We start from the raw sequence: 14,607 nt of genomic DNA, 5'->3' as shown, positions 1-14,607 counted from the left end.
CACTTGTCCTGTTTCAAAGATTCTCCTATCAGGAAAACTCAAGCCACGTGCTGTAGAAGTGTGTTTTAAGGTGGTGATGTGGGTTTCTCTTGGAAATTTTATGACAAGAAGTATTTCACATTGCACATATAACAAAATGGGGAAGCACTGCAAGAAAGTAGCAGTCACAGTAGAAACATGCTTCAGTGTAGGCTATATCACCTGGTACCACCAATGAAATGTGATAACTTTGGCGTAGTCAGTCATCCGATATGACAGAAAATAACGTGTGCCCTAGTTTATTCTGTGCCCCAGTGTTACTTATTTACAGTGTCTGGCACCATAACAAGTGAGGACACACTGTCCTGAATGGACCATAAATACACATATCAGTCAGTCTCAAATGAAGTTAACTAACCAACCTTTATGAGCAAATAAAATCCTTTGTAATTCACACTTTTCTTGCAGATTTGGTGGCACTGGACTTTCAAAAATGCCACAGACTTCATCTAGCCTAATGTTAATTGTGTGATGCGCAATTAAAACTTTTCTTTTTTTATCCAAGCTACTTCTAAAACAGTTTCTGTTACTCAACCTCATGTGAAGGCGAGTCATGAATGTTGCATGTGCATGAATGCAAAACTTTCTCTTGAAACATCTTGTATTTCAATTGACCGTAGGCTTCCCTCTACTTTGGTTACGGTGACAATCATGGAAGGATTAGCCTCCCAAATGGTCGACTAGGCAGGCACAGACCAAGAGGGCCCAGATCAAAACCTCTTGTCTTTTGTTGTTGTTGTTGTTGTTGTTGTTGTTGTTGTTGTTGTTGTTGTTGGGAAGTAACTCAAACAACCACAAAAGGCTCAAAACGATCCAAATCAAATGCAAAAGGAAGACCTGCAAATATGACCTCCAGAGATTAAAAAAGCAATCAAAAACATAACAATATGAAGGAGAATATCACTTAAAGATATAGTGAGGTGGAAAACTACAACAAGAGGTGACAAAAGACCATCAGGAGACATAAAACGACCCTAAAGAGAAGCAGCCCTTCATTGTCACTTAAATCTGTCCATTGAGGGCTTTGGCTCTATCTCTGCCCATCAGTAGGCTAACTGGTCATTGGCACTACCTACATTACTTTAGGTAGCCTAAATAAAAATGTTTCCCCTTTAACATATGCTGCAAATTCGGAGGACAGGCTGATATTGTGTTTACTACTTACGAAATAGCTGGAGATGGTGGTGTGATGTAAATACAGTGCTCGTATGCCGCTCTCGGAGCAGTTCGTCACTACATGTAAACCCCATAGACTGTAAAGGTAAACCCATATGCTGTCACTAAGCAACGCTCCTCAGCGTCCTTGGCTTCGCAAAGGCTTCTGGGAATCTGAGGCTAGTGACTTGAACGACCGCCCTCTTTGGAGCTACGAGTCTAGTACACCGCTACATGCGTCGACCGAAATATAATCGTAGGACAACTTTCTGAAGCAACGTAACCTAACTCAAGGTGTGCATACCGACGGTTTGTATTGCCTACTTTGACCCACGGTGGCTTTAATCGGGAAATCTGTGTGGGAAAAGTGTATTTTAATGCGCGGTTTGATGACGTAATGTTGATTGTCAAACGCGAAATGGCGAGCGTGCTAAGAGGCCCGTTACCTGTACCTATTTGGGGTTATAACATGTTTATTTCCTCCGTTTTCCACTATCAAAATGATTACAGGGTTATATCTTGTCCTGGTAAGTCAAAACCGTGGTTACATGGATTTGTCGGGTATGTATAAAGGTTTGTTTTGCTCTGCGCGGTCATGTTTGCTAGTTAAGCTAACATCGAGCCGGGCTAGCAGCGCTGTTACCTGAATGAGCTCCATGTGTCACATCATGGGCTGAGTTTTAGTCCTATTTCTATGTGTTGTGGATTGTGATTCACTCTGTTTAATTTATCAGCGATATCATTGTTTGGGTTGAGGTTTGTCTAACCAGGTTAATGGTGTGGTCATCTTGGGCCCTCGCCTTGACTTCCTCGTTCTGTGCAATGTTGTTGCCTTATCAAGCCTTTCTCATCTTAGAGCCCCCGCTGTAACTTAGTGGCAGTCTTCCTCTATTAGAGAGCACCTCCGATATTAGGCTCTAATGCAAGGGATTCAGATAAGCAGTGATTAAATGTGGTTAAATTAGCTAAATTATAAATAGTACATGTGTAAAAGTCAGTTGAGTCTTCTGATTTTCCTCTGTCTGCTTTTGTAATAATTGTCTTTAAGGGTTACCTACTGTTGGCAAAAATGTGTTATCTGAGAGAATAGGGGTTGTGATAAAGACTTGTGCAAATGCATGATGGGAAAATGAATCAAGGTGCAGCAGTTGTCAACATTAACTGTGTCATCTTTGTCATTTTGAGGTCCACTCAGACCGTACCGTCTTGCAAAACATTGTTTAATAACATGAAGACTTCTATATCCATTTTCCAGTGTTCCCTGCAGGGGAAGAACAGCTAAATAATGGCGGCTGAAGTTGAGGTGGAGGTGGATGGAGGCAATGAGTACCCAGCACATTACAAAGTCATGATGGACAAACTCAATGAACAACGGCAGCTGGACCAGTTCACAGACATAACTTTAATTGTGGACGGTAAGTAGACTGACATTGTAGGTAATGTTTATGATGTCTTCATGAAGTCCCTAAGCAACACTCATCTCCATCTTTCTTATCTCTTGCAGGACATCAGTTCAGAGCCCATAAAGCAGTGTTGGCAGCATGCAGCCAGTTTTTCCACAAGTTCTTCCAGGATTTTACCCAAGAGCCACTGGTGGAGATAGAAGGTCATATGTTCTCCAGTTTCATTCTTTAAAAGAAACAGCAATATTCCCCTGTAGAGCAGATACAATAACACTAAAATATCTTGTTCTTATATAAAAACAATTGAAGAAGACATTAAGTTAATAACTCAGAGCATAATTTTGTCAACAGAAAATGCTCTCCTGGAACCAATATAGATTTCAGTGTTTATCAGTCAATGCAATATAAATTCTTTGGAGAGCTTGTTATTTTTATTGTTAAGCCGAACCCTCTTTTTACAGTTGGAAAATCGACACATTACTGCCCCCTGGTAGACAAACTATGTAAGGGCGACACTGTCTAACTGACCTCAAACCTACCTTTGCATTTCTTCACGGATACCAGTGTATCCACAATAAGCTCACACTGGCTGATATTTTATCATGACTGATTTATCTGTTTATCTTAAAACATGTCTGAATTCTTATGTTGATGTTATGTTCTACCACCTTGCTCCACTGTTGCTTCTGCTAAATGCTATTACATACAACATCTTAATGTGTATGTAGTAAAACAAAAATGCGTTCGTCTTCACAAACATTGTAAATCTTTGACAACAAATCACAGTGTGGTTTCATATATTAGTATCAATGTTTTTTAAGATCCAATCATTAGGTTTATTTTTCCTTCTCTGTTACTCAGCTTTTACTCACCACTGCTCTGTAATATTTCAACAGGAGTGAGCAACACAGCTTTTAGCCAACTGATGGAGTTCACGTACACAGCCACATTAGCTGTAGCTGGAGAAGAGGAGGCCTACGATGTCTGGAAGGCTGCTGAGTATCTACAGATGCAGGAAGCCATCAAAGCACTCAATAACAAGTGAGCACACACTAATGTTTGTCACCAAATGCTGCTTAAAAACAAGTTATATGTGCCAGTCTCAGAGTTTAGTTCATGTAATTTACAAAATGTACGGGTGATGTGTTTTTCAACCTAGCAAAAGTTTGTTCTGAGATTCCTAAGTAGAAAGATTGCCTGATCTCAAGAAGAGCCTATTTCGTTTTGTAGGATAAATGAGAATGCCTCAGTGGTGCCAAAGAGCAAAGGTAAAAAGAGGAAGATTGCTGAGACATCTAATGTGATTACAGAAACCCTCCCCTCAGTGGAAGGAGAGCAGGTCAGTATAATTTCTTGCAAAGTGCTAGATATTACAACTGGTTGAAATTTCAGAGGCCGCCTCTATGTTTCTGCCACTAAAATTCATTCATTCTTGCTGTCTGCTGTATGAAGTGAACACAACTGACCTTTACATTTAAGTGTCAGAACTGAATATTTTCAATGTTCTCCAGGTGGAGATTGAGGTGATAGGAGAAGGGGCCATTGAAGTGGAGGAGTCGGGCTTGGAGGAAGTGGTTGATGCAGCAAAGAATGCTCAAGCAGCGTCTGATGACTCTGCTTTGGCTCTTCTTGCTGACATAACAAGCAAATATCAGCAAGGTGAACCTACGCTACAGGTGATCAAGAAGGGAGGAATAGAAGAGGTAGGTACTATTATATTTCCAATCACAGTCGGACTTCATGTTCCCCTAGTTCATTAATTGGTATACTATGGATTGCTATGAAAGGATTAACCCAAAAGATTGTTATTCCTGTGTTTGTACCTGACAGGAGGTTGTGTATCAGGAGGAAACGGTGACTGCCTCCAAGGTGCTGGAGAATGTTGAGATCGTAGAGGTCCAGATTTCCCAAGTGGACAACATGTTTCGCTGCAACAAGTGTGACCGCACCTTCAAGCTGTACTACCACCTAAAGCAGCACCTGAAAACACACTTGGGCTCACTGGAAAAGCCACATGTCTGCAACCACTGTGGTAGAGCCTACACACGGGAAGGTGCCCTGAAGCAGCACATCAGCACGTTTCATTTTGATGTGGAGGAGTTGTCTCGAAACCAGAAGCCCCAAAAGAAAGTGCATATTTGTGAATACTGTAAGAAGCACTTTGACCACTTCGGCCACTTCAAGGAGCACTTGCGGAAGCACACAGGTGAGATTGAGAGATTAATATACGTAAATACCGACTGCAGACGTGACGTGACATGCCTTGATACTGAGACACGCGTCTATTTTTCTGATCTTGTTTAGGTGAAAAACCTTACGAGTGTCCAGATTGCCATGAGCGATTTGCAAGGAACAGCACTCTGAAGTGCCATATGGCAGCCTGTCAGAATGGGGCCGGAGCCAAGAAAGGACGCAAGAAACTCTATGAATGCCAGGTACAGTTTGTCCAGAATCATGGCCAAGCGCTCCTCTGCCAGTGCAGTATCAACAGAAAAAGCTATGTCAGAATACTTGATCAATGTTCTAATACTACATACTGACTTGCTTTTATACTGTTCCTTAAATTCTGGTGCTAAAGAACTGAGAGTTACTGCCATAGTATAAACAAATCAGCATCAAAGCAGCACCACATTCAATCACGTGATTTAATCTAAGCTTTTTTCTCATAATTGCCCCACTGTAACAGCATCTTAGCCAAACATTTGCTTAAAATTTGATATTGAAGATATTCATATACTGGATGCATATGTGCTTAATATAATGTCCAGGAGTTTACAGTCTGTCAACAGTTTTAAAAAAATGAACAATGGCCTTAATCCGTTTATAACTGGGCAACTAAAGTGCATGTAAAGGCATCAGTCCGACAAAGACCGGCCTAAGGTCTGACTATAACAAACAGATGGAAACTGGTTTTCTTTTGTATGTATATACTAAGGTTGTCACAAGAACCGATACTACCGGTACCAATTCGATACCAACACGAAAAAAAATAAATCGATACCTGCTTTTTTCTGGTACCATAAGAACCGAATATACAACTTTTCCCTCGGCGAGCCGTGTCGGTTCTTGGTGGAACTGACGGGGGTCACACACACACACACATTTTTTTTTTTTTTTGCCCATGGTCGGGTTTGATAATGCTCTTGAGTCCAGCCGTGTTGGGTCCGAGATTCAACAAGCTGGACGGGTTTTACAGTTATTGCAGGCAGTATGCTAGATGAGGTGGGTACTGATACAGTCTGGTGCTGAGGCCGTGTAACGGGTGGGGTGGGGGGCAGCGGCGTGGAGCGGTGATCTGCTCCGTGACACTGCCACGCTTTGGGACGGGGACGGGCACGGCAGCACCCGCTGATGGTTGAAACAGCAGAGATACGTGCTTCCATGTCAGAGTCTCCAACCCAGAAACGTCATCGGAAAAAGTCGCCTTTGACCAAAAAAAAAAGAGAGAGAGAGAGGCCTGCCGTGCCGTGTAAAAAAAACAACAAAAACTGACAGCAACGAGTGAGTGTCACGACTTCCTGTATCTGGCCCTTCAAATTAAAAGCCCTATAGCCTTTCATATAGGCCTACAGTTCAGTCATGATTTTGACTTAATTTTGACAAGACAGGGCTCCAAATGTTTTTTGCTTGGTCGACTATTTGGGGGCAGCCCTATTAAATTCTGTGCAAAAAGATGTTGAAGCACAGATACTTGACAGTTTGAAACAGTAAAATAAGTAGTGAATTTAAAAGTAGGCTGCATGGGTTCTGGTTTTTTTGTGGTATCGAATTAGTATCAAGAATTGTGGAAATTCACAGGTATTGGTATCCACTACTGAAATTCTGGTATCGTGACAACCCTAGTTAAGACCCCCTCCCATGAAAATCGTGTTTTTCGTGCTTTTCACATGTTCCTGTGGCATTTTTCTTGTGTTAGAGCACACATCAGAGTTTTTCTGCCTTCAAATTTCTGTGAACCAATGGCAGACGCAAACTGGCAGTTTCAGGGGGGCTGGAGCTGACGTGTCACAGCTCCAGGGGAGGGCACTAGTGCTACAAGCCCCCACCCCGCTTTGCATCTGGCTCAGAGGTGAAAGGCTTGGCAGCTTGGTGTAGCTGTCAAGGTATAACAGGTATAGCTCACCTGGTAGAGCAGCTTGCACCGTGAGCAAGGACTATGTTCCAGTCTGGGATCGAATCCCAGTGTGGAGTTTTACACTAAACGCGTTGAATCTGTAATTGTCCAGCTGTCAGCAAGCGGGGGGTGGGGTGCGAGGAGGTGGCTGGGCGGGTGCAGAGCAGCGCAGTCTCCGCCCACCCTCCAGAGGTGTATTGCTAATGTGCATTGCTAATGAGCTGGTTTTAGAATGACCAAAAAGGGTCGCGGGAGGGGGACTTTAATCTGACTGAAGCTGGACAATGCATGTGCACATGTTTCCCAACAGTAGTATTTATGTATATATATATATATAATGAATTGGTAACTCTTCTGATCATCTAGTAGATATGAGAATGATGATCCACTCCGTTCTTATAATTTACAATGTACATGTTCCCATGACCCAGAGTTTTTTCCTCTGCCACCTCCATCAGGTCTGCAGCAGTGTGTTCAACAGCTGGGACCAGTTCAAAGACCATCTCGTGAGCCACACAGGAGACAAGCCCAACCACTGCACCATGTGCGACATGTGGTTCACCCACCCGAAAGAGCTAAAAGCCCACCTCAAAGACATCCACTCCATCGAGGACACCAAGCCAAGTGAAGAACTGGTCATGACTGACTCTGCTGCCACCGCCGCCGCCACCCTCACCATAGCAACACAGAGCATAGAAGGAGCTGAAACTGTCCTGCTGGATGATGGAATCCAGGTGGAACACGTCACAGTGGAGCCTGTAGATATGATGGAGATGGAGGAGACAGCGACAGTTGTGGTGGAGGATGGCGGGGTGGCGGAGATGTGCGAGGAGGACATGGAGAGATTGAAGCAGGCCGGGGTACAGATCCAGGTGGTGCACGTGACCACAACTGAAGTCGACGGGCAGCAAGTTGTGAACTCTCAAGTGGAAGTGGCGATGGAGGGGGAGATGGTGAAGGTCGAGGAAGCAGAGCAAGCGGTCGTTGTATGAGAATATGAAAAGGACTGTCTTCAATGACCTGCAGGACACTCTTTCAGTCAGGAGCGGCTGCATTATATCCTGTACCTGACATCTTAGTTTGGATACAGAACAAACACTGCATGTGGGATACAGCATGTCACCTCATTATGTCCTGCTGTCTGCATCACATCCAAGGACTCGCTGACATCACCCTTTGAACTCTGAGATATGAACAGAGATCCATAACTCCCTGCTAATGATGCTGTATTTATGTAAAAGACGTTTGCCATCATATCCCATATTGTTGACGATTCTTCAGTGCTTCATCAATCCATTTTCATATGTTTTTTTTTATTTGTGTCCTTAATGTACCTCAGATTCATATTTTTGTTCTCATAATTGAGGTCACTTGCCAAGATTTTTTGACAATGAATGAAATGTTGCAGCTCATATAACAGCTGTTGTATGGTGCTGATGTTCCTCAGTGCTAATACTACAGTTTTCTTCAAGCTTATTTTCATACAGACTTATGGTGTTTTTTGTAGTAAAAATTCCAACATGGAATAAAATTGATTTCCAGAATGGACCACACAGTTTGCATCCATCTTCTTAGATCTTGAAGATAAAAAAAAACCAAAACATGGTGAGATACAGACACATTTACAAATGTTTTCATCTTTATTATGAATTTTTGAGTTGATTGTTTTGGTTTCACAGCTGTTGCTACTTTAATGTTTTTAATTCAATCTCCGACCAACTGCAGCTACCTGCTCTGCACAAAAACAACACAGACAAAGTTGTCGACTAGCTAGTGGAGCATTTAGTTGCAGAGGAGCCAGATATTTTGTGCTTCACAAGTGAAGTAAAAACAAATACTGCACAGCATGCTCACCTGAAGAATTTATAGTTAGCTGATTGTGTCAATGATGTGTTCATGTAGCCTTTTTTTTTACTATTCCCAAGTGGCTAAAGAAGTCGGTTAGTGTAAGTAAGTGAATCAACACAGTGGTTTTTAAATTTTTTTTGCATTTTTAAATCTCATAATTTTTTATAAAGGGTCATTTATCTGGTGCAATGTTTTGTTCTGATTTAACTCTGTACAATTTAAGAATGAGATCCACCTATTTATGACATAGAAGTAATTGTATCCCCTGTCACAATGGGAAGTGCAAGAAAGTTGCTATTTATATCAAAGTATAGGCTACTGATCTACCATATGGGCCGGGTTTGTGGGCTTGCTAGAAGGCTAACCATGCTAGGGTACCCTCTGAGAAAAGTAATATTGAGGCATTAATCTTTCATCTGGTTAAATCCTGCCCCCCTGGCCCTACCTTGAACCAGCCTGACCCGTGTGCACGGAGCTTGACTTATACGGGGTTAAGTTACCTGAGTCCCACCGCCACCTGTCCGCCTGCACCCTGCCCTGGACAGCTCCTGTGGTACTGAAGTCATCCTGCGGCTCGCGAGCTTTAAATTCTCGCTTCTCATTGGATAAGAGGTACGCGGGGGCGGGGGAGGGACTCCTCTCGGCCGCCGCTGATTGGTCGGCTGCAACTGCCCGTCGTGCGGCATTCCGTCTTCACAACAGACTTAACTCGAGGAGCAGCTGCAGCAAACACAGCACGCTCAATGTCAACGGGCACCGGGGGAGAGGATGGTTTTTACAGTGAGGGCGGTAATGCATGTCGCCACAGGTCCACGAAGAGAGTCATCCAGGTAAAAGGGATTCACAGATTTAATGTGGGCTTTTTTAAAAAAAACATTTTATTTCTTGTGCTGGTAGGATTTGGTATGAAATGTGCCGGTTCGTATAGGGAACGGCCTGCTGCGAGGAGATGTAAACTGTTGACTGTCACTGAACGCGGATAGACAGATCACTTATCTGATGCACTTACCGAATAAATCACGCGACAAGAGCTTTCAGTTTGGAAAGATTGCCGTCTAATAGCCTAGTAAAAGTCTATATCTTAATTCTAACAAACGAAGATGTCCTTGTTTTACCTCGTACAGTAGCCTTATCTCCGAAGGTGATAGAGCTCATACCCTGAAATTACATTAAATTATGTAGGCTAGTTTCCCCTCATAATGTCCTTTAATAACACCACAGTGTTGTTTTTATCATTTTTATTATTGCCAATGTTGTACTGTTGAATCAATGTATCACTTCTGTGAAGGGTCATAGTGTGTCACCTGGCAGTTACGCACGCACGCACGCACACGCACAGTATAGATCAACTTTTTTTTGGGAGGGGGGTGGTGGTGGTACAATGACTCTGCTTAACCTCGTTTCCCCAAAGCTAGAAGACACCATTGGAGTGTCTGCTCCACCTGTTGCACTCTGATGGGGTTTTATCCGTCTTTCTGCAACATCTATCCATCATCAGTCATTTTAGCAGATTGTCTGCTATACCATCCTCCTCCTTGGTTGGCAGGCATGGGTTGTTCTTATGGAGTGCAGCAGTTTTATTAGCACAATTTACAACCAGAGGTTTTACAGACACGGATCAGGTGTTTGTCAGAGAGCAGCTTTGTTGAATTATTAAAAATAAAACTCGTGATTATAAGGAATGTAGAGGAGAGTGAACAGCTTGGAAGCTGGATTATAGTGGTTATACACACTGACCGATTTATTTGCATTATGCTTTCTGTGTTTGCCGATGCAAAGAGAGACAGAGAGAGAAAAGAGATTTGAATGACTCAGCTGCTGTATTTGGGTGTCACAATGGCCCTGCATTGCACATCTTATTTAAATGAGTGAACCATCAGGATGCTCCACATTTTGTCCTGTTTGAAGAAGTACATAACTGGGATAAATTAATGTATTGCATTGTAGAGGTGAGGTAATCTTTTCCCATCTGAATTCTTCATTCCAGTCAGGATTAGGAATGCCAGGGTTGGTGGTCTTCAGGGCCTGTTTGTTTCTGCACATGAAACATATTGCATAGTTAATAATGAAGTGAAACATTGTTTTTTTTTGTAAACATGCAAAATCACATGGCTCTTTCAGTTTCAACCACCAGATGCAGGATTTACCGTGTCTTCTGCATTGTTATTGTTCTCTCTGCGTACAGTGTCATGGTAACTTTGTTAAGGCCTCAGAGACAATTACACCTCTCTAAGTACTGGGAGTTATATGCAGTAGTATGTGTTTTGTCAGGCATTGTAGTGGCTGTACATTTCCGTTACACAACAGACAGTAGAAGGCTGGTAAAGAAGGAGTCAAAGTACTAAAACAGATAAAGGTAAAAACAAAATATATTTTTAAAATGGTTCATGGGAGGAGTGTTGGCATCCTATTCATGGATTCAGCTGACAATTTGCAAAACCAGGTATTGTGTCAGCTTCAGTGCATAGAGGTCTGTGCAGCTTTGGTTTGGACTCAGAATGTCCGGAGGAAGGGACTTAGAGGTCACCCTGTTTTTTTGGAAATGGGAAATATTTGCCCCATAGATTCCAGAGAGGCCTGTCTCTCTGTTCCTAGGGCCCATAGTCTTCATTGTCGCAGCTCTTTCACTGTTGAGCTCTTTATTCTTGTCAGCCGTGCGTCTCAATTAACACACTGGGAAGCTTTGTGTGGAGAGAGCTAGCTTGTCTGTGTGTGTGTACGTGCACATGACTGTGCTTGTGCATGTGTCTGTCTGAGGAAAGGGTGCGTGAAAGTGTGTTTGAATGTGTGTGCGTTTTGGGCGCGTATCGTTTTTGTGCCTGAATGTGTAATGTGAACAGTGAAAAACAGTGAACCGGTCGGACTGAGGGAGTAGATGGGAGGCTAAGCAAGATTTTTTTTTTCTTTATAGGAAAAAACAGAGAGGAGGAACTCTTACTCTAAAGGCACAGACAGGCGTTTAGGAAAGAGTGACTAATCGAGCTGCAGCTGCTGTGGATGGGCTCTTGAGTTTGCTGTTGTTGTGAGTGCGTGAAGAGGCTGCTGATGGTAGCAGTGCGATCAGCAGCAACTCTCCTCCTTCCCTTGCGGGATCCTCAGATAAATGATTGACTGTCTGGTGAGTAAGGACCCACACTTAGTGAAGTTGATTGTGTTTGCTAATGAAGGGGCTGGCTGTTTGCACACTCAAACACTTGTCTGTGATAAATAGCATATTCATATGTAGAGATTTTGAGTTGGTAAATCCCACAGAAAGGCATCAAGTTAGACGGACTGGACAGTGTAGTTTGTTGTTTAAAAGTTACTACAGACCAAGATCTCAAGTTTGCAATGTTTTCTAACTCTTATCATCTGTAAGGTGAAGTAGAGTATACTGTAAATTTGGTTTGAGGCGTTTACTCACATATTCTGTTCTAATGGGACATGCAGGTATTTAGATTAATATTGCAACAAATGTTTTAGTACCGGTATTTGTTTACATAAAAAACAGATATGGTCCACTTAGTCAACAGATCTTGAGTTTTTTTGAGAATGTTTTATAATGACTGATTCAATAGAACAATCTTTCAGAACACCTGAGCCTTGTTCTAAGCTTTTTTTGGGTGTTAAAAAAAGAAAATTATAAGAATCTGTCACCAGTTTGGTGAATTTTCTTGGTATGTAAAATGACCTCAGGTGCTTAAATAACCTTTTATTCATAACCAGACAAGCTTGATAAAGATACTGTATGTTTATTGTGTTTTTTTTCTCCCAGTGATACACTCTTGAGCCCTTTATTTGTGTATGCGTTGATGTGTGTTTAAACCCGTCAGTCTGCTCGTGCGCATAATTAACATGGGTTCTCTCAGGCTCAGTGCAGCACTGTAAACACAGCCTTGTGTGCTCTCTTTCTTGACACTGAGTGCCAGTTAATACCTAATCCTCATCCTGAGAAAAACACAAACAAACACGCTCGTCCAGCGTCTATCACCAAGCAACCAGGTAGATCTGTTATCCAGTGAAACACAAAGCAATTGGTGTAGTCATACTCATCTATAGACCCTCAGAAGAGACACAGATCTTTACTCAACCCAAAGTTTGTATTTATGATATTTCAGTTGAAAAATGTTGTAACTGCAGGATAGTGAACAAGTGTCTGATAAGCAATTTGACGCTGCAGTGGCTCTGTTCCAAGAGAGTTGAAATGACAATTTCCTGATGTCCCTGAACCCATCCTGCTCTCCCTCTGATTATTTATTGCATTTATCTCATGCATGGTTGTCCTTTAGTCTTTCTGTTTAAACACATAAAAGGCTGGTATTCAGGCCCTGCTGCTTTGTGCTGTAAAGCGGAGGCCTCTCCTCTCTTAGCGAGTCCTTTTAGGCTGCCTGAGATCAATGCTTAGATATTCATGTTGCAATGGTAGGAAGGTGTTTGAAGGCTGGGAGCCTGTACCACCCACAAAAGAGAATTGCTTTGATTTCCTCACGAGGCTTTAACATAGATTCATTCATCTTAATATAGAGACAGATGAGAGAACGTCTTCCAAAACACCCAGTTAGACGACTGTTTCTACTTCTTACACACTCCACATTGTGTCATGACAAAGTTTTCCTCAGAGCGCACTAACCCAGTTTGTAATGGTAATTTAGCATAATACTTAAAGAAAACAGCAACCACAACCAATATCCTTATTGTTATTTTAATAGTATAATAATTTTTAGTTTCATGCCTATTAAAGATCTAAATTATTTCATGCTAAGTAACGTCCTAAAGCTGGGGATTGTAGCAAACAGTACAAGAGTCGCTAGTGTAGCCTATGTATTGGGGCTTTTTTTCTGCTATCACATAATGTACAGTATATCTGGTGTCTGGTGACGGTAGGAAACTACAGAAACTCACTGGAGACACCGGAGCTGTCAGCTCAGGTCGAGGTGGCGTCTGTGAAAAGTCACCGCAGTGCAGTGAGGAGGAATGGAGCGTTACACTGATGCTGCATTCACATGCAGTCGGGCAGACAGCCGTCGGAGATGACCAGATGTCATTTTAGTCACAGAAGTCGAGCCGTAAAACGTGAGTCAGGTAAACAATACGACAACGCCATGACAACATATTATCCCGTGTATTGTTTTGCCTCGTGCTGACGGACCACTTGTTTTCATTGAGGCTTGTTTATGCCGTTAACGTGCAGCGGCTGTCGTCCATCTGCCGTCTGCCCAATTTCACATGAATGCAGCATGAAAAAGATGATTGAGTTGCTTGCGATATACAACCGCAACGCTAGATGGGAGTAATTCCTATATGTACCTTTTCTGAAAAGTCAGGGCTCACCCTTACCTCAGATTCACCTTTTCTTTTTTCTCTGGGGACGTTGTTAGAGCTTTGCTCTCAGAGCAGCATGCAATTATCGCCTAATTATAAACCTATACCCATGCGCATCACACACATGCATAAAGGGGTGACAATCATCACTCAGAAAAAAAAGGTCAGTCATGCTGGTATTTCAGGTTGTAACTATCTTTTGGGTGGCAGAGAATAATGACGAGCATTTGTTTATCCCTGCTGCCGTGGCAACCTCAGCCTTAGTTGTCCTTGGAGCAGGACTTAAGCCATAAATTAACTCAATAAGGATTACAATACTCACTGACGGTCAGTAAAGCAGATAAACTGCACATCCACTTGTGTTGACATGTGAACAGAAAGTATTTTACATTTCACAGATCCTTGACCAGTACAGAACTGTTAGAATGATAAATATTCTGACACACATACAAGTAGGTACAATACACATGGAGGGAAATTTATAAGATAAGAACAAAAAAAAAGTGGGCATCTATGATCATCAAAATTACTGTTATCTTTGTCTGTTGTGCTTCCTCCCAGGTATTCTCAGTGAACACCCGATGGCTATGCCCTGACACTATCATCTGTTCAACCTCTTTCCACCAACCCCCCATCATCCAGCTCCTCATCCCTCCTCCTCAACCTGTGGCCTATTTATACCCTGGAGAATCAAAAGAGCCCATTAAAGCTCTGCAGACCTCTTCAGATACACTGTGAGCATGGATC

General features: G+C 42.4%; 1 protein-coding gene across 4 annotated transcripts; it reads left to right on the top strand.

Moving 5' to 3' along the window:
* Positions 1-1,376: 1,376 nt before the first annotated feature.
* On the top strand, positions 1,377-8,259 carry zbtb35 (zinc finger and BTB domain containing 35). Of its 4 annotated transcripts, none has more exons than XM_085786483.1 (9): positions 1,377-1,488; positions 2,462-2,609; positions 2,699-2,800; positions 3,494-3,638; positions 3,828-3,936; positions 4,109-4,300; positions 4,428-4,803; positions 4,902-5,032; positions 7,170-8,259. In XM_085786483.1, the coding sequence occupies exons 2-9, from the start codon at positions 2,480-2,482 to the stop codon at positions 7,701-7,703; spliced, it is 1,719 nt and encodes a 572-aa protein (XP_085642609.1). In that variant the 5' UTR covers positions 1,377-1,488; positions 2,462-2,479; the 3' UTR covers positions 7,704-8,259. The 4 variants fall into 4 exon arrangements, with proteins under 4 accessions (XP_085642609.1, XP_085642608.1, XP_085642611.1 ...); XM_085786482.1 differs by having other exon boundaries at positions 2,450-2,609; XM_085786485.1 differs by having other exon boundaries at positions 1,377-1,503; positions 2,450-2,609.
* The last annotated feature ends 6,348 nt before the right edge of the window (positions 8,260-14,607 follow it).

The sequence above is a fragment of the Trachurus japonicus genome, chromosome 9 (assembly GCF_045865225.1).
Source record: "Trachurus japonicus isolate A0001 chromosome 9, Traja_1.0".
Lineage (NCBI taxonomy): Eukaryota > Metazoa > Chordata > Actinopteri > Carangiformes > Carangidae > Trachurus > Trachurus japonicus.
This window is presented reverse-complemented; position numbering and strand designations above follow the sequence as displayed.